Source organism: Cupressus sempervirens, chromosome 4 (genome assembly GCF_028749045.1).
Source record: "Cupressus sempervirens isolate cs-2001-9-10 chromosome 4, ASM2874904v1, whole genome shotgun sequence".
In the NCBI taxonomy this organism is placed as follows: Eukaryota; Viridiplantae; Streptophyta; class Pinopsida; order Cupressales; family Cupressaceae; genus Cupressus; species Cupressus sempervirens.
Window position 1 is genome coordinate 218405241 of NC_143121.1, and position 23622 is coordinate 218428862.

A 23622-nucleotide genomic window follows, 5' to 3' on the forward strand; every position below is an offset into this window, starting at 1 on the left:
GATTAGTTTTCATCTTCATTTGCATTCATATTTTTATCCTTGAATCTCTCATTTCATGGTGTACTTGCATGGGCACAAACTAGTCAAACTGAGGGCCTCCATTACAAACCCTTGCACTCCATGAATAGAGAGGTATGAGTCGCTATTCGAGACCTCATTCTTGAGCAATCTTGGATATAATGACTAATAGAAGTGTGCTCACATTTTAGGCATACAATACTAACCAAATTGTCAAGATTTACATGAAATAACCTTTTATCCCATAGCTACACATCATCAAATTGTACAAAAAAACAAGTTGCTTCACTCATGTCAAGATAAAATACATTACCTCTTGTTTGATCACCATTTCGAATGAGTTTTCTATCAGCATCATAGATCTTGGCCTTCTTGAATTCAAATTCAACTTTATATCCTAAACTATTCAATTGTGACACACTGAAAAGATTATAGTTAAGTCCTTCCACATAGTAAGCATTGTCACATGTGATCTTGTTTGTCAATCTTATTGATCCTTTACCTTTTATTAGACAGGGTGTATCATTACCAAATCTAACACTATTTCCATTATAATGTTCAAGGTTTTTGAACTTACTTTTGTCACCAATCATTTGATAAGAACATCTACTATCAATGATCCATCTATCACTTTTAGTCACATAAGATACTAATGCAGTTGCCGCGTCTTCATTAGAATCATCTTTCATAGCAACATAGACAACTTCATCATCATGATCATCTGATCCACCATCATACTTCTCTTCAGCAATGTAGCAAGCTTTCTTTCCCTTGTCTTTATAGCCTTTGTTGCTTTCATCTTTTCTACTTCTATATTTGTCTTAATTTATATTGTTTTTCTTCTCAGGACATCTTGTTGCAATATGACCAACTTCATTACAGTTAAAACATACGATAGGTAACTCACTTTTGTATTTTTGTTTGCCTCTATGAAATCTCTTAGCCATTAGTGCTTCAAGTTCTTCTAGATCTTCATCATTTGTATCACTGTCACTAGCAACATTTTTGACCTTTTCCTTTCTCTTGTCTTTAGGTTCTTTGAGTGTCAGTTTAGCTTTGAAAGAAGAGTCAATATTCTCAAATTTAAAATTATCAAAATTTGAAAGTTCAAAAGTTGTAAGTCTACCAACCAGTCCTTCAAGGGTCAGATCACCCAGAAGTACACCTCATTTCTTTTATAAAAGAGACTCTAATAGCATAGCTATGCAGCAGGGTTCTTAATACTTTGTTGATCATAGTCTCATCTTCTATCTTCCCATTTGATCATCTAATTGCATTTGCAACATCTTTAATTCTTCCACAATACTGAACTATAGTTTCACCTTCTTGCATTTTCATATCATCAAATTTTCTTCTTAGAGTGTCTGATTTGGCTCTCAGCACATTCTTGTCTCCTCCATAGCTTTTTTGTAGAGAATCTCACATTCCTTTAGCAGTATTGCATGCTTTGATGTCTTCAAACTCTGAAAAACTTAGGGCTAATGCAATGATCAACACTACCTGATTGTGTTCTTTCTTTTCTTTTAGTTGTTGAGTAATAAGCACTCCAACTACTTCAACATACTCTATGGTTAAGGTTGACTATGCAAAATCACCAAGTCCTCCTAGATGTAACTTCATCAAACTTTTCCATGCAAGAAAGTTTCCTTGTTTAGCTTAGGCACCTCCTTTATGTACATCTTGATCTTTAGCTTCAAGTACCTTCACACTGTTTCCTCACAAGCACAAAGAGCTCTGATACCAATTGTTGGAATATTTAGAATAACTGAGAGGGGGGTGAATCACTTATTCTAGGTACAAATGTACAAATAAAACTTTTCAGTATTTAGCAGATTCATCTACATGCATGCATTGATTAAATCATCCAATATCTTAAACCTTTGTATATTATTGTCCTAGGTCAAATCAACTTTGTAGAAATGTAAACATGAAACATCACACATTCAATCACACAATTTGAGACAAGGATTTAACATGGAAACCCAGTTTGGGAAAATCCACCAGTAACATGCTACCAATTTTCACTCTTCTAAAGTGAGCCCTACGAGGAGAAAACCATGTTAAAGGTTATGACACACATTGTGAAATGCGATCTTAATTAAAGGATTTCAATCACCCTATTAGGAGTGAACCTTGTTAGAGGACTTTAGAACATTCCATTAGAATTTCACCCTATGAAAGGATTTACTCATGACTGTTAGGTCAACCTTAATATAAAGGATTTATCCAGACTGATACAATTATTAGAAAGTAGCAGCAAGACTTGATCTGAAAATAAAACAACTCACTTGTAGATTATAGATCTATGATTTATCTCTCCATTTTGCTTGGCATCAATTCCCCTTCGTCTATGATTTCTTGTTCACCCTTCAAGCCTTCACCTACTTATGTCTTCTTGCTTAGTATGCCAACTGTAGATACATTCCTTCAGGCTCCATATGAAGCAACACCTCCAGACTCCTATGTCTATCTCTCTTCGCTTCTCTAACATTTTCTTCTAGCCTTGTATCCCCTTATATAGAGAATTTTGATCTTTTGTTGTGTAATCACAATCATCCATCTTAGGGTTAGGTTAGATTCATTGAATCTTCCCTTCTTTCTATTTTGTTCCCTCTGGAAACTTCTCTTATAATCCTCATTTAATTCACCTAAAAATGGTTATCTTGAATTCTATGTCACCATCTCATCATACTTATCTTCAAGACACTTCACACAATTCAAGAAATCAATTTTGTTGGCTCAGATTCATCAAGTCTTCGATCAAACTCCTTATGTTGTCACTTGGCAATAATAGTGTTCTAATGGTCGGTCAACACTAGGTTGCTCGACATGAACTAAGTCTCTGCTTGGTCATTACTACCATTCTCTAGTGCTCGGTACATGTTGTATTTTATTGGTGGTTGGAAAATACTAAACTTCCTTTGCTCAGCACATAATGTCTTTCTGCTCGGCCTGAACTAAATGCCCGGCTTGCACTATTTGCTCGATCAGGCTTGGCAGACACATTTTATTGCATAGTCTTCTTCTTGTCTTTGCTTAAGTATCCTTTCATTTTAGCCTTAAGTAGGTAAAAAATACATTATATCATCAAAGTATTATTTGGTCTTAAACTCCTTTTATACACCATATAACTCAACCTTTCTCTAGGTATTGTTGTTATCATTTCTCCTTAAATCATCTTCATCAATCAATCAAATGATAACATTCTAACCAAAGTAAGCAATTGTCTTACCAGCAAGTAGCAAGTTTGACATCAGTGACAAAATAATGATTATTCCATGATAGCTTTCAACAATCTTGTTTTTCAATAGATTATAACTGACTGGAAACCATATTAAACTCATATAAATGATCAGCAACAAATCCACCTTCTACCATCTTCAGATTAAATAAAAGTTTCATGAGAAATACCTTGTTTGAAGTAGAAGGCTTTTCATACAACTTGGCTAGGGTTTGCATCAATTTTTAATCATCGTCAATTTTGTTATATTAAATGCCACTGATTGTGCCAAGCATAAACAAATGCTTCCAAGTTCCTTTTTGTTTGAAAAATCGCAGCCCAAATTTGTCATTTTTGCATCTTTCATGGTCTTTCCTCATAATGATTGTCATAGATCCTTCTGATAAAGATAGTCATCCATTTAAATTTTTCATAATTAAAATTTCTACCCATTAAACTTCTCAACCTTTAGCTTACCCTTGTCTTCCATTTCTCCCACTCAACCGTGAGACCTTCTTGTAGAGGATAACTAAAAAATCCTCACTCTTATACTGCTTGTTAGTATTAGAGATATAGAAATAAAAATTACATGCATATATATCCAATATCATTAAATAATAAAGCACACAGAAGCGAATGCAACACACAAAGATTTAACGTGGTTCACCCAATTCCTAGGCTACATCCACCAAACACTAAGTCCAATTTCTTATTATTATCTAGTGATTACAACTTAATTAAAATTTGTTATCCCTTACAACTCAATACTACTTCAAGAAGTTACTATCTCATCACACATTATGAAATCCCTAACCCAAAGACATTTTATACAAATATTTTGTTTCTTACAAAATTAGGGCTAGAATAAGCCAAACAATAGAAAAATATAACTCACAATGCCTTTTACAATAGCAAATTTATTTTTCGTTTCAGGGGCGTTGCCCCTCAACCTTGTCATGTATCATGATAGGGAGTGTACCTGGGGATGCTAACCCGAGGACCCCGCAAGGGGCATTTTCCCTTGAGCCCTCTTAGGGCCCTACGAGGGGTGTTGCCCCTTGACCCCTAGAGCATGGGGGCACTACCCCTAAACTCTTGTAGTAAAATCTGGGGAGAAACCACACCAAATAAAGTGGGGAAACAATTTAACCTTCGAGTCTAATTAGGCTTCACATAACAACACATTATAATTATTACAATAAGGTTCTCATACTTTACAATACAGTTAATAAATTTTACAATGAGTATCAATATATTTCCTCAACCCAGTCAACTTCGAAGAAAACATATCACTTGTTTCACATTTCACTTCAATGACATTTCCAAAATGATCTCTAAGTCTCGTTATCATGAATATAGTATCATGAACGTGTTTTCAACCGCAATCCAAGATCGTTGGCATTACTTCAACCTCACCGGTAATATATAGCCAATATGCTACCAACTATCTCTGTCATTATTTCCTATACATTGTTCTTCTACCAATCTTCACCAAATGATCTGTAACTATCTATAACTTCATATTAATTCCAAAGAACATAGATATGAGATCTATATACTAATCCATGAACACAATACTAAGATTTCATAGCTTAACTTATTATATGCCAATAATCTCCATGTGATATACAAAATCTCTATTTATCATAGCTAGCATTTAGGCAACTTGGATGACATCTATATCCTTTGTCCATAAATCCCAATAATAATATCATTCGGTAATTGAAATGCCTATTATGAACTTTACAATTGATTAAAGAATTACCAATCATGACCTACCCAAAGAGGGGACGTTATAAATTAATCTATATTTTTGGGTGTGGTCTTGCACTAGTTTCTCGTCTTCTTCAGCCAATGCTTTTGCCCTTTCACATTGTGTGTATTTTGGTATTGTAGGGTTGTGCAACTTTCTTGTTGGTGATGTGGTTTATTTTGCCTCTCCTCCATTTGTGGGTTTGTCTTGGTATTGGTTTCTTTATCTTTGCTAGTGTTTATGTTGTCTCGTGTTTGGTGGGTCCAAGTTCTCTTTGGTTGCCTTGGTTTTGACATCTTGGTGTCTTTATCTCAGACTTGGATATGGACCTTCTCTTATTCTCACAATGCTTTGTTTTATTATGCTTGGAGGATATGGTAATCCATGGCTTCCCTCCTCTCTTTTTCGTGGTTGTCATTCCTTTGGCCACCTCAATGTCTTGATACCTTTTCCTCCTTTGCTTGAGGGTGCAATTTTGTATTGTTTCCTTCATCTTTGCCAGTACTTCTACCTTCTCAGGTTTGTAAGGTTTTTGGTTCTCTTTGTTTTTCCTTCTTTCTGATTTGTCATTGATTGGTGCTTTCTCCTCCCCACACGCATTGGTGGTCTTGCATTGGTTTCGTCTTCTTCTATTGCTCCTATATTTTCTTGTGACATGGGTTTCAATTCCTCTGCTCCTTTGTAGTAAGGTGTTTTGCTTCAAACAGTTGTGGCTATGTTCAAAAGCCCTTTGTTTTCACTTCTTGTGAATCTCTTTGCGCTTGTTTTTTACTCGATGTTACTTTTTGTTGGGTTCAAGCTATCTAATCCCACTTTATCTAATTAGAACAAATCAATCTATTTTGTGGTTGGACATAACGACTTGATTAATTTCTAATTTTAGATTTGGCTTGTTCAAATGACATTCATTGTAAGTTGTGAGAATCCTTCCAAATGAATTCTCTAGTATCATTGTTTCTTGCTCATTGTTAGACTCATCAACACCACTTCAAATTCTAGTCAAATATTCATTACTCGACCCAAGCTCTTCCAAAACTATCCTCAAACCCTATCCTTCATTGTTTTTCATCACACATCCTACATCAACCTACCATAGTTTACCCCTAGTCCCTCCATCAAGGTTGATTTTAATCTACCTCTCATCTAGAGAATTTCACTTGATATCTCTCTTGGTGATTATAGACATGTTAACCTATCCAACCCCATAAATCCTTTTTATAATTCATGATAACTACTAATTATTATATTGGGTGCAAATGATTTGTAGTTTGACATATGATTTATTGTTTGATAATTATGTATCACACATGCATTAACACAATACTAGTAATTTTCTTTACCAAGACCTTCGTAATCTAACATCTAAGTGAAATATATCCTAGATGCTTGTAACTAGCCTCTTGAAGTGACTCTAAACAAATAATATAAGACATTATCATGTGTGTTTTTTATTAAGGAAAATAGGTTTTGAAGGGAGCCTGAAACCCTTTACAAATCATAAAATTTTCAATGAAGCCCAAACCAAACAAAACTAAAGACCAAAGGAGTAACAAGTCACCCAACAAGACGCAGTGACCAGGGTGGCATCGCAGGTAAGTACTCATCAGCCACACAAACAAGTTTTGAATGGGTGTGTTACATTATATATCTTGTAGGATTCTAATATAGACACTTAATTAGACTTAACATTTTTGCTAAGCCTAAAAAATAAGACATTCTAGATACAAATGCATTATATTGACTTAAATAGATTTACAACTTTATAAAATATTTTGTGAGATGACAAGTCTTAGGAGAACCGATGTGACATGATTTTGTTATCTCTATTCCTTTTATTTGTTGAATGTAGCGATACGAGTTGATGATTTTTTTGAGACATTAAATATTTAGATCTTTTTCCATTTCAAACAAGAGACACATATCTTCAAAGTTCCTACTAATAAGATAATGCTTATAGAGGTAATATGAAGTGGGAAAAAAAAATTGGATAAGAAAGATTTAAAATAGTTGTATTTTCAAATTATCAATGCTTTGAAATTTAGTGTTTATATATTTAGATAGATCGAAAACTAGTTATTTTATTGTATTGAAATTTGGAATCATTAACTTATAAAGTTTGAATACTCTACTTGTCCTTGTCATTGATGGTTCATGGAAAAGAAGAGTGAAATATGAATATATATGAAGGATGAAAGATTTTTTTTTATTTTTTTTTTATTAGACTGCAAGAATCGGGTGCAGCACAGCCCCCCCTATAAACTGCAGTGCGCTAGGTAAACTTTTTAATGTCACCGATAGCGCTGGCGCGACATGCCCACCGGTACCACGGGGACAAGGGAGACTAGAACCCGTGACCAACCCCCTGCAACAGGGAAGATTTAGCCAACCAAGCTAGGGCCCCCGCCCCTATTTGCAACATGCATGTTGATAGTCTTGAATTGTACAATTTAAAACTTTCAATTCTAAAGATACAAATTGTAAGCAACGTTGATTAGTTTATAAGAAAATGGTTGTCGATCTTCAATTTTAAAGTTGCAACTATTTTTATTTCATTAAGTATATTTGATTGCCTAAATCATACTAAAAAAATCATTTATATATAAAAATTAATTAATTAACAAATTAAAAATTAAATTAACTAATTTTAAAAACCTAACTTAAATTTGATAATAAAACAATTAATTGACAATCTAGAAGTAATTTAACAAGAGCTATGAGAAGCTAGCGTCCCTACCAAGGAGAAAGTCTAAACTAATTAGCATGAAATGGTGGGGCTTGTTTGGTGTGCCACAACCTACCCTGGGTTACTAGTTTCCGTTACCATTGGGGATACTAGCTTCATTTGATTCACTACTTAGAATCAATATATCTAGTCATATAAAAGTAAAATTTTGTAAAATCACAAGGCATCAATCTTTCAAAATATAAAGCAACAATTTTAGTGATTGCAACCATTGATTGGCTTGGCTACAACATAGCATCACCATTTTTCCACTTAAATCAATAATAAATTAGTCTATGTTTCTCTTTCTTCATGAGCACTTAGACATGTTTACAATTATAACTGCTACTACTTACATATAAAATTAAAGAGCATAATTACACATATGCCTAACATAACCACCATCCTCAATAACCTCTTTAATGTTTTTTTTCATAGTAAAAATATCAAATTCATTGTAGTCATAATGCATGTGCAACAATTATATATCATTGTACATAAAATATAGTGTATATTATATTTTATAAATAATTGAAAGCTTCCGGATAATAAACATTGTAAATTATAATAAAAAAATTTTAAGAGGAAGCACTAAAAAACATGCAGTAGTGCTTAAATCTAATCAAAAATAGTGAAATTGGTTAAAGGTTTTAAGGAAACTATTTGTGAGTTATGCCAGGCCACAAAATCTTCACAAGTAAAAGAAAATACACCTTTTCACAAAGACTCTTTATTTGTGTGTGTATTTCTTTGTTTCTTTAACATTGTGAAAGCGTAGACAGAAGATTTGGGATTTTGGAAAAAATTGCCTTGATAAATATGATCTTAGGGAATGTCGTGATAAAAGAAAGATTGAAATAGGATTTGTTGAGAGGGTCGTAACTTTAATAGTCATCTTATCATTTGCATTTCTCCAATGCTTGTCATTTCTTGTTGATTTCATCCAGTTGTGTCATTGCTTGCACAGATTTGATATTCCAGGACATCCACTTGGCTTATCTCCTAGGCCAATCTCGACTTTCTTTCCCCTCGACCAACAGCAATATGAAAAATGGGAAATCATTCCTTTTAGTTAAGCAATATTAATAACTAGATATCTCAGTTCCGGTGTGGCTGATCATCCGGCTTTCAAAGCATCAATGGCTTGGTCAGTTAACTATTGGTACTCAAATGGATGAATCAATAGAATTAAAGAGGTTTTTATTTCCTTTGACAGGACAACCAACTATGGTCATAGGATCTCCTATGAAATTTTCATTGTATGATTTGTAATAATGGATAAGAAAATACCAAAAATGGAAAGAGGAAATGTAATAATGGATAAGAAAATACCAAAAATGGAAAGAGGAAATACTAACTGTCGCTGCATCAAAATGCAAAATCTAATTGAACACCTCGATTAAAATAACAGAACAATTAAAATTCGTGAAATGAGAAGAGTACCTTTGGAGTGCCCTAATCACTTTTGGGAAAGATTATGAAAAAATACTGCAAACAGTCAAATATAAGTGCTGAGAGTTGTGCAATACGGAATGTAACCAGTACAATGCCTGAAAAAAAAAATAGAAAATAAACCAAAGCATCCATGCTCAATTCGATTTGAAAAATAGGAGACTATCAAAGAACTTCCAATTGTGTAGATGGAAGTGAAGGGTGAGTATTAATGTAATAAGACGAATATTAGCCCACATTCTAGCTGGTTCCTGTAAATGAGATTTGTTGGACAGAAAACTACCATCTGCCTTGACATGCAATTCGCCAATTGGACGTAGATGTGCATTGCCACGACTCGCAAATTTAAGGCAATATTTTTGTGCAGAAAATTAAAAAGATCGTCAGGAGCAAAAAGTCAGGCGAATAAGAAAATAGAAATTTAAGAGAAGAAATTCATTTTGATTGACTAATGCAAAACAAACGTTTGAAAACTATAGTACCCGCCTTAAACGACAAGGACTAACAAGCCACAAACTAAACTAACATTATGAATTTTGAAAAGATAAAGTAGCTATCATTAAAACTAAAAACTAAGCTAACTTTAATGAACGGAAATCTAAATTGTCCCGAAGACTAAAACTAATTTCCAAAAAACCAAAAATAGAACCATGGTGTGCTTGTTCTAGAGATTGTTCAGGTGAGGATCATACATTAGACGAGAAATGTTTTGGCAATGTTGTACGCATTTCAGTGTGAAAGTGATGGCTCAGTCTTCATAACTATTCCAAAAAACCAAAAACAGAACCATGGTGTGCTTGTTCTAGAGGTTGTTCGGGTGAGGATCATACATTAGACGAGAAATGTTTTGGCAATGTTGTACGCATTTCAGTGTGAAAGTGATGGCTCAGTCTTCATAACTATTCAATAGTTATGAAGACTGAGACATACCTAAATATAATTGAAAACAAAAGTTATATTTATTTTTTTGATGAATAGTCCTTTTCTATTAATAAATAATATTAAACCACATAATAGATTGGTGCCAAATAAGAGGTAATAAATAAATTATATCAACTTAATGGATTTAACTATGTTGATGTCTTACATTAACAATTCCACTCCACTTAGTGAAATTGAATTACATAATTTTGAGACAATTGTATAACAAGTTGTTTATAGTATTTCACAAACTAATTGATTTTTAAAATTCATTTACGTTCTATGTACGAACTACACTATGCACTATTCCCCTACCTAGGTTATGAAAGACAAAATTCGAACTTCAAAAAAAAATCATGCATTGATGACTAGTCCAGCTCAAGAGCCAAAAGGCTCAGTTCTTTCTTCATCATATTATCGTTATGATAAAGCTGCAGCACTTCTGCAACAAATAAGAAGCAAACAATTTAACCATTCAATCAGACAAGTCAGCTGGCCTAGCTCAAAACTGATGGAATCTCGAATATAGCATTACATCTCAGAAGCAAGTACTATGCAGGAAAACTTCACCGGATAACAAATGATTTTGTAAAAAACAATACATTCTATATCAAAAAGCAGTAAAAATATTAGCATGCGTTAAATTTCTTGAGCCTCACGTTTTGCACAGCCAATAAGGTGCATGCAACTCAACAACACAGTCTAACAAATCCACCACTCGCCCAGCAATCCAGAGAGAGGCAATGTATCAAGAAACATCAACTTAACTATTGGAAGAAGACATGCAAGTAATTCAGAAGCCATTCCTACAGACTATAAACATTTATATGAAACAATATAACAACAGAAACTAAATATGTTGATCCTTGCGTCATATCCCTTGTGATCCTCAATAGTTGAGTTTGCTCATACTGTTTTTTCCATAGACAGTTCATCATTTTTCTTCACCACACACCATTGTACAATATTAATTCCACATCTTGCTCTTCAGATATTCCATTGAGCGTTCTCAGATTTCTCCAAATTTCCCAAAAGCCAGATTCATCAAGACCATACCTGCTGAAATGTTTCACACGGAATTTCCATTCTCCTTTAATAGCATTGTATGACAGAAATTCTGCCCCCTGCTCTTCAGTTTTTCTTTTCAGCCTTTTCTCAAATTTTTCCACTTCTGTGCCCTCGGTACAATGCTGACCTGTCTTCTTGTCAACACATTTAACATTTAACAAAGTTATCTCTGCCGGTTTGTTAAGGCCCTGTCCTGGAGGTGGTTTTTTACTTTCATCCATATAGACAAGAACCTCACACTTATTAAACTGAATTATGCTCTCCAAATCCAGCCGCCTAACATCTGTTTCTCCAAAGAACTTAATAGATCCATAGCCTTTCCTTCCAACAACAAAGTCCTTGACCCGGCGACAATAACCTGGTTCAGCACGCTCTTTTGCTGCTAGCTCTTGTACCTTAGGTTCTGTATAGTAGTCAGAATGTCTAAGTTTGGGCATCAGAGCTTCAATGTCTGCCCCATGCTCATAAACAATAGCAGCTTCACCAGCTCTATGGCCAGAGAATGATATATAACCATTTCCTCTGTGATTATGTTCATCACCAGAACCATTCTGCTTGGAAGATGATTTTACAGCACCATCAACTAGCTTTGACGACAGCGAATTGTTTTGAATGTTTGCATCCTCCACACCACCTGGCCAATTTTCTTTGGCATCTGGAAAACAACAAATCCTAAAAGCTGAAAAAGGCTCAATATAAAACTTAATGATGTAGCATATTATATCCAAACATTACTTCAGCTATTAAGGTTAGAAAATTCACTTTCAGAGTCTTGTACAAATGCATCATTTTCAAATAACCGTGTCCCATTACCATCTTGTCCCATAGCTCCTGAAAATGCAAACAAAATGAATCAGATAGCAAAAGCAGCAAGATGGCCAAACTAAATGAATCAAAACTCTTAGCATAAATAGCCAAATCTAGTCCACATTGCAAACTCAAATAGCCAAAAACAAATAAGAAATATCCTGTCTTCCACAAGATCTAAACAATAGGGATGGTAGTGATGGCAGAGCACACATTTAAGGACAGTGGGAGGATGGCTATATATATCAATGTTACAAGACTCGGCAAGGCTGGCAAAACGAGGCCAATGGCCTATATTTATATATATATCTATCAGTGTTACAGGACTCAGCAAGGCTGGCAAAACAAGGCCAATGGCCTCTTGGCTCAGACTCGGCCGAGTCCTGGCCGAGTAAGGCCTGACTCGCCGAGTCAGCTGACTTGCCGGCCGGCAGTCAACGTCCGAACAAGGCAGAAAAAAAAATTTAATTTTTTTTTGTTTTTTTTGGGTATGTTAACATTGAAAAGTATAAGTCAGACCTTAAAAAGTCATTCTATCACTTGTAAACACAAAGAATAGAGAAAGATGAGTTGAGGGAAGAGTATTCAGTTTTGGGAGATAAATTAGCAAATCGGTTGGCTCTTATCTATTGGTTGCTGATTGTTTGTACCACTTTGAAGCTTGCATATACGCATTGAGAGGAGTTAAAAGAAGCATTTGGAGGAGATTTCTTCAAACTTGGTTTACATTTCCATTTTTAAAGCAAATTTGAAGAGGTAACGTATAGATTTTTTCTTGTTATTTTGCAAAATTCTTTTACATTCATGGATTATTTTTTATTTGCATGTGTTGGGACTCTTTAGATTTGTTCCATTTTGTGGTGATGGAAAACTTGAAAATTAAGCAGCCCTAGTGTTTGCAAATTGGATTTTTCTATATTCTAAATGCTTTTTTTTTTAATGGTATATTGCAACAGGACCAACATCATATTTCAACCTGAGGCTAGTGGAACTAAGCCTAAAACTTACCCTAGTGCAGTAGCAAGGGATAGGGCTTGGAAACATGCTATTCCTGTGCATAAGAAAGGAGTTGTGACATGTTGGCATTGTGTGATAACATATAATGGGGGAGGCATCAATAAATTGAAATATCACCTTGCACATATACCAAAGTGTGATATCAAAAAACGCAAGGTGCCTCAAGATGTTATGCATGATATGCAAGCTCTTTTAGAGGAAAATTTAGAGAAGAAAGAATATTTTTTTATAAAAAAAACAAGACATTCACAATTAGCTGGAACTAGAGGTGTAGAGGGCTCTTCAAGTTATCATGGACATGGTCACCCTTCAATTCCACCTTCTACTAATGCATCTCAGACTGCAAGCATTGGGCCTCGAGTGTGTAAGCAAAAATCTTCACTTAATTCCATCTTTGTTCCACGCACAACTCCATGTGCACAACCATCACTTGAGAGCATGGCTTGGAATAAGGAGAAGTATGAGCAAACAAAGTTGGCACTTGGAGATTTCTTCTTCTACAACAACCTTTCATTTAATGCAGCAAGGTACTTATAATTTTAATTTTTAATTTGTATGTCTTCCCTTGCTTGCATAATAAGTATACTTATATTGTATATTTAATTTGTTTTAACTTTTAGGTCTCTTTTAGGTCTCCTTATTGGCAAATTGCCATAGATGTTATTACTTTTTGTAGTCTCGGGTTCAAAGCCCCTAATGATGAGGAGCTAAAAGGTCCTATTTTGGCCCATCGTGTTGCTGATGTAAAAGTTGAAATTGAGGAGCAACGTCGGGTATGGGTTTGCACCATCATTACGAATGGTTGGATTGATAGAAGAAACAGAACATTGTTGAATTTTCTTGTCTCCTCATCAAGTAATTCAATATTGTACTTAGAAAGTTAGAATTTAATAATTTAATAATAAATTGATTGATCATTGTGATTTTACTAAATTTCTTTATTTTTTCTTAGGTTCCACAGTGTTTTTGAAATCAGTTGATGCCTTGGGGAAGACCAAAAATGTTGAGTATCTTTGTGAGGTAATGGAGAAAGTGTTGAAGGAGGTGGGTGAGGAGAATGTTGTGCAAATTGTGACAGATAATGCAGCAAATTATGTTGTTGCTGGCAAACTTCTTATCAAGAGGCATCGCCACTTGTTTTGGACCCATTGTATTGCCCATTGCCTTGACCTCATATTGGAGAATCTAGGTAAAATTCCTTGGATAAAAAAAGTGTAAAGCAAGGAATATTTGCAATATAATCATGCTTGGGTCCTCAACCTTATGAGGCAACACACAAAGAATAAAGAATTGTCTCGTCCAACAATCACTAGATTTGCAACAAATTTTCTCACGTTGAAATCTTTTCTCAACGGAAAGGCTGGTTTGAAAGGTATGTTTGTATGTGAGGAGTAGACAAATTCATCATATTCAAAGCTCAATGCAGCAGTTGAGGTGGTTGATCAGATTTTTTATGAGAGTAGCTTTTGGAAGCCCACAAGGATATTGTGGAGGTAATTTTCTTTTTTGTGCTCAAATTTAATTCATTTCACTATTTTTGTTTAAGTTCTAAACACTTGTTTATGTTTATTGAAATTCACATTGTTCATTTTTAAATGGAAAACTTAATGTTTTGTTTTTCACAAAGATTGCAATTTATAAAGCCCTCTTATTGTTATCCTACGAATTGTTGATGGAGAGAAGCCCTCAATGGCTTACATTTATGAGGGCATGGATAGTGCAAAAGAGGCCATTCAAGCTTTTTATGCAGGGAATCATGAAAAATATGGTCACATATGGAATGTCATTGATAAGCGATGGCACAATCTACTTCATAAGCCTATACATGCAGCTGCCCACTTTTTTTCACTCCAGCATAACAATTCAGCCCAAATTTTAAGGCTGATGAAGAGGTGTTGAGTGGCCTCTATGATGTTATAGAGAGAATATCACCCGATGCAACTGTCGGAACAGTTATAGTCCGTGAGATAGAGATGTACAAGAAAACACTAGGAGACCTATTTTCACGAGACTTATGCAAGAAAAACCAGAGAGAATTGATGCCTAGTAAAATATATGATTCCAAATTCTAAATTTTATTTTATTACCACTTTAGAATCTAGCATCTAGATTGATTAAGTCAAATTTATAAAACTGATTTAAATTTTTCTTGTTTCAGAGGTATGGTGGAAATGTTTGGTGGTAAGGTGTCAAATCCACAAAGGATTGCAGTTCGTATTTTGAGCCAGCCATCTAGTGCTTCAAGGGAGAATGCAATTGGAATATGTTCGAAGATATACACTCGAAGAGGCGCAACAGGTTGACATCAAAAAAATTGAATGATCTTGTTTTTGTTCACTACAACCTTCACTTCCACCACAAATAGGTTTTGCACAACGACACATCTCCCATTGTATTAGAGAAGGTTGATATACAAGCAAGGTGGAACACAAAGGTTGATAATCATGTCTTCAGTGATGAAGACTTGGAGTGGGTTGATCAAGTTGATCGAGAGGCAAAGACAGTGGCACTAACAGTGGAGGAGTCTAGAGCACAAGGAGACCTAGTACAGGACCTTGAGGCCAAGAGTGATGGATTTAACTCTGATGATGAAGATTATAAGGATGAGGATGAGGATGAGTATGAGGATGAGAAGGATGATCATGTCACTAAGATTCAACCTCAAACACAAGGAGAGAGGATGGCTCTAGAAGCTTTCATAACCTATCTTAGGCGTACTCGTAGGAAGACATAGGCTACTATGAGTCTTTCTTTTGATATATGTTTTGAACTTTTGATTCCATGGATATTGACATATTGTAGACATTTGACAATTAACAGTTATACTATATTTCATATTTCTATTATGTTATTCATAATAACTTTATGTAATTTCTTTCGAAAATTTGCATTTATACTTAGATGATCTATGAAAAGTTGTATATGTGTGCAGAGTAGCTTCTATTTATCTCAATTATTGTGTATTTGATGTTAAGTGGCTAAATGATGCATGAAAAAACTTAAAATCCTTAAAAATCTTTGAATTTCATGAGTATTTTAAATTGTGGAGTCCGGCCGCTGAGACCGAGTCCAAGCCCATTTTGGGCCTGACCAAGTCCGAGCTGAGTCTAAGGCTGGTAAAAAACATCTCAACTGTAATATATATAAAAATAAACTTTGAATAAATTAAAGATTATAAATTAAATAGGTGAATGAAATCAATATCAATATTATATTAAATTGGAAAAGATAAAATGAAACATAATTTAATAAAATTTAAATATAAATCACCCAAAACTTCAAACTGTTAAAACGGAAAATATCCCCCCTCTTTACTCTTCTTTTCTTCTCTCCCGTCCACATTCAAGAGAACAAGCCTAAATACTTCACAATCAGTCAAGGAGACCAAGGCACTTAACCCTATTATTTTAAGGATTGGTATTACATTATGTAATATGACTCTCAGTTGAGCACCTCCCCCCATCAATAGGTCACAATCTCTTGTGATAGTCTTCTCAAATCCAAACGTGGGCAATATTTAGAACAGCAATGCTTTCTTTTTTTCCACATAAATTTAATTTCTATTTTGTTTAACATACAACACTCTTCTTTTCCATCTAAAACACAGGACAGTTGAGGGTCTCCGCTGTCCCTAGCCATCCCTAGAATGACTAAGCATCTCACTGATATTTTGTACTAATCTGTGCCACTTCAGGTTTTTGGGAAAAGCTGAGAACAGCCAAAAGACATGTCCTACCATCCTGCTCTCTCAGAAATGTGATGTATAGGGACACTGGTTTCAGGGTTGGGATGCATCAACATGGAACATAAATGGTAATTCAAGTATCTTAAACTATTTCATAGAGTATCTTCTAATTCCACAAAAGGGATATGAAAAAAAGGCCTAACCATGAGCATTAATAGGCACAGCCATTTCCTTCAAGTTAACAGCTGGCTTGAGCGACATAGAAGGAGAAGACTGCTCAGGTTGTCGAATAAATAGTGCCCTTGGATTTTCCCTGGGGATGAAGAACACGGCATCTGCCTTTGGAGTGCTTGATGTGTCTTCGCCATCGCTAAAAAATGAAACCTGCGTTGCAGCAACAGAAAATAGAAAAGGTTGAATTTAAAAATCAGAAGTACAGAATAAGATGGTAAAACAAATTATTTGCGACAATAGTTCATATTTATTTACCCTGGGACCATCCTTTTTAGGATTGTATCTTCGTGAATGCATCTGGATCCTTGCCCTTGGAGCTATATGCCGTGGAGTTAACAGGTGTGTTGTCGTCCTCACTTGAGCAGGTTTTTCATTAACCTGCATACATAGTTGTTTAGCCATGCATGAAGTACTCAAATCAAAATAATACATATGCAACAACTCTGTTGAAATCATTGATTCCATGCTTACCGGCATGCTGGAAATTCCATACTGAATAGATGGAGCAGTGCGGCCAATGGACATCTGTGGCATTGGCGGGAGTGTTCCAAAAGGATTACTAACTGGCTGTGGTGCCATAACCATCATGTTCTGTTGAGCACTGTAACAAGACAATATAGGAATAAGTTTTTGAAAATTTATGATTGGTTTTCCTAAGCATTTCAAGCAAGACAAGTCACTGAATCTCACAGTTGTCCAAAGGTGGTTTGTCCAAAGGCTGGATTTGATGCAGTACCAAATCCACTAGAAGCAACTGATAGGATCCACAAGAAAAACATGTCAAATCTCACAATCCCAAAAATAATGAGAGACTATGAAACAAGAATCGAACTACACACTAAAAACATTTGAGTACATCACCATATTGAGATTCCACATACCTGCTGCCTGTGGCTGGCCAAAATTCCCAAAGGAAAATGCACCACCCTGTGCCTGTGCAGGAGCAGAGTTTTGGAATCCACCAAACAGGGAAGGCTGCAAATTCAAATAAAAACAATCAGTAAAATATAGTCGGAACTGTATCACATTCATTGCACATTTGTAGATAAAGTTGAAGCTTAGAAACATAAAGCATGCAACAAAAAACTATATATGAATAAAGTATATATGAATAAAGTTGCCAACCAGAGAAAAAAAAAGTTAAATTGTACTAGCTTAAACAAAATAATTTCATCGAACATACCGTTGTCTGCGTAAGGCCTGCTGGTTTGCTCTGTGACATCATTGATGCTGAGCTATTTGAAAACAAATTATTTCCAAATGCAGGTGTCGTCTGGCCAAAAGCATTTGGAGTTTGTCCGAAGGCCGCAGGAGTGTTCTGACCAAAAAGTGGCGTGGATTGGCCAAACGCTGGCGTGGATTGGCCAAACGCTGGTGTGGACTGGCCAAATGCTGATGCGGACTGACCAAATGCTGGTTGGGACTGTCCAAAGCCTGGCGTGGATTGGCCAAAGGCTGCTGCAGACTGGCCAAAGCCTGGTGTGGGCTGGCCAAATGCTGGTGCAGATTGGCCAAAGCCTGGTGTGGGCTGGCCAAATGCTGGTGCAGATTGGCCGAAGCCTGGTGTGGACTGCACAAAGCCTGGTTGGGACTGACCAAAAGCAGGTGTAGATGATTGGAAAAGGCCAGATGACTGAGTACTTCCAAAAGGGGTACTTGACCCAAAAGCAGGACTTGACCCTAGCGATGGAGTTGAACCAAACAAAGATGCGGGCTGGGAAGCTTGGCCAAAGGGGGTTGAAGCAAATGCTGGGGAACTCGATGTGCCAAAAGGAGAGGCAGAAGATGCCCCTCCAAAGGATGGTGTTGTTGATGATCCAAAAAGGGATGGAGATGAAGAAACTGTTCCAAAGGGACTGGATGAGGCGGTAGCCCCAAACGGTGAGTTAAAAGCAGCACCAGATGAAGAACCAAATCCTGGTGTTTTATTTCCAAAAATACCCGGAGATGTGGATGAAAAAGGATTTGCAGCAGATGCCTGACCATATGCAGAACTTGCTGTCTGACCAAAAGCAGATGTTGTCATCTGGCCAAAGGCCGATGGTGCTGTCTGGCCAAAGGCTGATGGTGCTGTCTGGCCAAAGGGGCTAGATGTTGTCTGAGAAAACAGACCACCAGCAGGTTGTTGACTTGCAGGATTTGGCCCACCTGCAATAGATAACTGATTAGTTTGAGAGTGCCTTATGCAAACAGCCAATACCAAATAATAACAACAATAACCAGAACTCTTAACATATACCTTTGTCACCCAACTGATAGTCTTCCCATCTTAGTTCTTCGTGACTCTTCTCCTTGTATTGTGGCATAGCTGATATAGAAAGGAGTTTTCCAGGAGTTGTTGTCTGCCCACTGACACTGCCGCCACTATCTGCCTCATTAGTGGTTGCATAGGGTGCCACTCTAGTACCGCCACGCTGTCCACCAAATGGTGTTGACCCAAAACCTGGGCTGCCAAATGTAGAAGTGGTAGACTGAACTCCTGAACAATGCATAGTGAGAAATAAGAAACTGTACAATGAATTATAATAATGTCCAAAAGCCCAGAATTAGAAAAGTACACAGAAGACTGTCATTAGGTGCTACTACATTAATAAAAATATAAAAAAATAGATGCCACGGATCCACCTAATTAGACCATATTCTAAAAAGGGACATAAAGGAGCACATGGAAAATCAAACTTACCAAATGCTGGAGTTGACGCAGCCCCAAAAGCATTAGCTGATTGAGAAAACGATGAATTGTTGTTGAATCCAAATGAAGGAGTTGACGTAGAACCAAAAGCTGGTTGACCAAACGTACTTCCAAAAGGACTAGATTGGGCAGGGTTTGGTGACCCAAAAGCTCCGAATGCAGGCTTTTGCCCAAATACAGATGATGCTGCATAAGACAAAAGGATTCAAAATAAAATCAAAATCATATCTTAAAAAAGTTAATAGATTGAAAACACAATAACCTGAATTCTGGCTAACGATCTTCAATCTTACTCAAGTATGATTCTTAAATGATGATTAATAAAGACCATATTATCAGGTTCTATGATATTAATAAATTGAGTTTCATCACAAGAATTCTACAAAAATTATATAACCAAATTGAGAATTGAAATATCATAAAATGCAATTTTAAATCACCAGTTACACAAACACATTTTGATGCTATCTGAAACAAGACCAAATTGTGGACAAATCGTACAGAAATTATCTCCTCCGAGACACACTATATTACAATAAACAATACTTGTGAAAGAAAATACTGCATACTGCAACTTCTTTTGGAAACATACATAGACCTAAGTTGAAAATATTATGAAAGTGACCTATCTTATTCAATTTTTTAAAAAAATAGTAATACTGTGGTTAGAAATGTCTTGCCTGACAAGGAGAAAATTTTCAATTTTTTTGGTCGCTAATCACCACATTCAATACATACTATACTCCCATAGAGTATTAAACTCAAAGAGACCAAGATTGAAGATATCATTTCTTTCGTTAAGTATCTAGTTAGGTAACCATTTAATTTGTGTTTGCTTCAATAACCGAATTTCCAATTTAGTAGAAATTTATGTGATCCTTACTTATGTCATCTAAAAAGCAGCAAGCAGGTTAAAAAAACATAGTTTCGAACATTAATGATGGTTTTTGTTGCCTATCCTAGATAGGTAAAGAAACATATACAAGACAGTTTCTTGAATCTAACAAGGTTACCATCCTATAAGTCTTGCTCACTTTATTCTCAGCTCATATGTAAAAGAACGTTAAAACCATATAGAAGCTGCTAAGTTTTCATCAACTTGGAAACAAATATTTACCAGTGTTCCTTCTTTTTCCAGTAAACAACTTGAAAATTCCTATGAGTTGAAGGATTTTGTTATAAGTGAAGAAATACATAACAATTGACGACAACAGTTTAAGGTTATTCCACTTACTCTCTTTCATTAGGGTGTAAGGAACTGTGAGGGATTTAATTTTGAGCCAGGGAGACCAAAACTCAAATGCCAATCCATGCTTAATACGATGATAAAAAAAATTGCTACTGCAGAGAATTGACCAGCATGAAGCATGTACCAGTTGGTGACGGACAGTTAAACTAGAAATTAACCTTAATTGCAACAAGAATCACCAGTGCTGTGGACTGCAAAAGTCGACTACTCTCTTTGGTATCTAAATACACACACAAAAGGATCTGTCCCAACCAAGGATTAATAGAAAAAACAAGAATTCTAAATTCACGTGTTGTTCAGTAATTCCATTGGCACAATGTTGAATGCAAAAGAAAGCATGATATCCTCAGAGTTTAATAAGAACTGTGCCTTCAAAATGGAAGACTTTTTGCACTTCCTAATTTAGATTAATAAAATCTAAAACTTTTAAAATCAAAACCGTAGGTAACATACCACCAAATTGACTAGAGCCTGAACCAAAAGCAGATGCAGGTGATGCCCCAAATGCTGGAGTGGATGACGCGCCAAATGCCGGTGTGGATGAAGCCCCAAATGCTGGAGTGGACGAAGCGCCAAATGCCGGTGTGGATGAAGCCCCAAATGCAGGTGTGGATGAAGCTCCAAATGCTGGTGTGGATCCAAATGCTGGTGTGGATGAAGCTCCAAATGCTGGTGTGGATGGAGCTCCAAATGCTGGTGTGGAAGTAACCAACGGTGAAGGATTTGGTGTTGTTCCAAAAACACCAGTGGAATTGCCCCCAAATAATGTACTTCCAGTCTGTGCTCCAAAAGGACTTGTGCTTCCAAAAGGCCTTGCAGCAAAAGGATTATTAGTTGCAGAATTTTGCTGTCCAAAAGCTGGCTGTGCCCCAAAGGGACTGGAGCTAGGCTGCCCAAATGCTGTTCATGAAAAAACAAAAAGGCAACCCATGAGCAGAACGAAAACATTATTAAATTCTCTATCCAAAAGTAATCCCGGTACAGACCAATTTTTCCCCCATACTAAGAATGCAACTAGTCTATTCAATTTCACTCAAAATCCCTTGTAAAATCAACCAAATCAACAAAATCTCCATCCAAGAATCTCTCTATAAACCAATAATCTACCACAACAAACCCAGCATCATTTGCCTGTAAGGTTCCATGAATTAATTCCTATATCAAAAAACGCAAAAACAACTGCAGCCTAAGCATTTTTACTCTGATGAAATAAAATCATCGTCAGCTCATACGCTTTGCCGATTTTAAATGTTTGCACACATTTTTTCTGATTGTTTAAACAAAATCTATCGTTACTTAAAGCCCGTCCATAAAATCAATGAAAATGTATCCCTGCCAATAGACAAGTCACAAAATTCCTAATCACAGCTGCAGACTGAGAATCAGCCACACAAAAAATAACTATAGCTACATTCCTAGTCGCTTAAAACTCATCCAAATTAATTTTCGACGTGGCCTAAATGTTTCAAAAACCTAAAATTACTAAATAAACTATACCCTTTTTGCACATAATCCATTCAAACCTATCCTATCAATGTTTAAATTACTAAACTCATCATGCATGCGCAATCGAGCTGAAGTATAAGCATATGTTCAACACAGCCAATATAAACCCACTAAAACTCATAGAAATTAATCCCTAAGCTGCCCTAATTTTGCCCAAAATTGTTTAAATAGGACTGGAAGAATCGAGATACATACGATTGGATCCAAACATTGTCAAATCTTAAATTCACCGATCCTGCAGACACATAAAACAGACACAGTAAGCACCCAGTAATATATATTCATGCCCATGCGATCATTGATGAAACAAAGCACAAAAAACTTTCACAGAAACATCAAATGCCACTTCAAAACCATACATGCAATCCAAAATGTACTCTACCTGAAATTCTCTAATAAGGGCCCTAGAATGCACCGATCTCTACCGTTTGTTTTGCAGATTGATGGGTTTCCGATACAATTTTTGAAAAGAAAATGTGAAAACATGTGATTTTAAGACAGCGTAGCCGAAACGCTGTATTTCCCGAGGGGTTCAGAGAGATGGCCTCGTAAATACAATAATATTTGCAAGGAGCAGCAAAAGGAATAAAGAGCTGAAGAAGGAAGAACATATATATATATATATATTTAGCCTGCTCAAACCCTGACCGTAAGTTATCACTTAACTCGAGTTGATGTTTTTACAGCAATACTTTCTATAAATCTGCTGCCCGCCGAAGCATTTAAGTGCGGGAAAATTTTCGGAAAGGTGACTTTTTGGGTTGTTTTTTGTTTTTTTTACTAACTAATTTATTAACTCCTCACCATTTAATGGGTTGAGTGAGTTGGCTGATTAGTAGAAAAGAGATATTAAAAATGTTGAAGAGGTATTAATTTAAGTTTCCAAAATGGAATGTTAAGTGATCGCCAAGTAAAGTTTTTCAGATTTCTCCTTATTTTTTATTATTTAAAAATGAAAATTAATGATGAAAATGGTAATCATTCTAGTACATGAGAAGAAATAGTTTGTAGAAATAGTATTATTATTAATAGAATGTTTGCATTATTTGATTAATGAGATATGTATAAAAGGTTTTATAATGGATTCTTGTATTGAAAATTTTACAAGATGTTTTATGTTTAAAACATATAAAAAGGTTAATGGGTTCTTGGTCTACAAGTGAAGTTGAAAGGTTCTTAAAGAGCCCACCAAGGATCAAATATTGTCCAGTGTGTAGCTCCAACATTGAAAAGAGATACGATTGAAATCGTGCCCCAGGCAAATTCAATGGAATGGAT

General features: G+C 35.7%; 1 protein-coding gene across 1 annotated transcript; it reads right to left on the reverse strand.

Annotated features, from left to right (window-relative positions):
* Positions 1 to 10670: 10670 nt before the first annotated feature.
* Positions 10671 to 23039, reverse strand: LOC149560779 (nuclear pore complex protein NUP98A-like). Its single transcript, XM_089824804.1, has 13 exons — positions 22727 to 23039; positions 22540 to 22579; positions 21292 to 21738; positions 19581 to 19775; positions 19137 to 19376; positions 18081 to 19045; positions 17779 to 17872; positions 17588 to 17651; positions 17369 to 17498; positions 17153 to 17275; positions 16867 to 17047; positions 11917 to 11985; positions 10671 to 11809 (listed from the first exon to the last, which is right to left on the reverse strand). Exons 2-13 carry the CDS (start codon positions 22553 to 22555, stop codon positions 11031 to 11033), a joined length of 3303 nt encoding a protein of 1100 aa, XP_089680930.1. The 5' UTR covers positions 22556 to 22579; positions 22727 to 23039; the 3' UTR covers positions 10671 to 11030.
* Between the last annotated feature and the right edge of the window lie 583 nt (positions 23040 to 23622).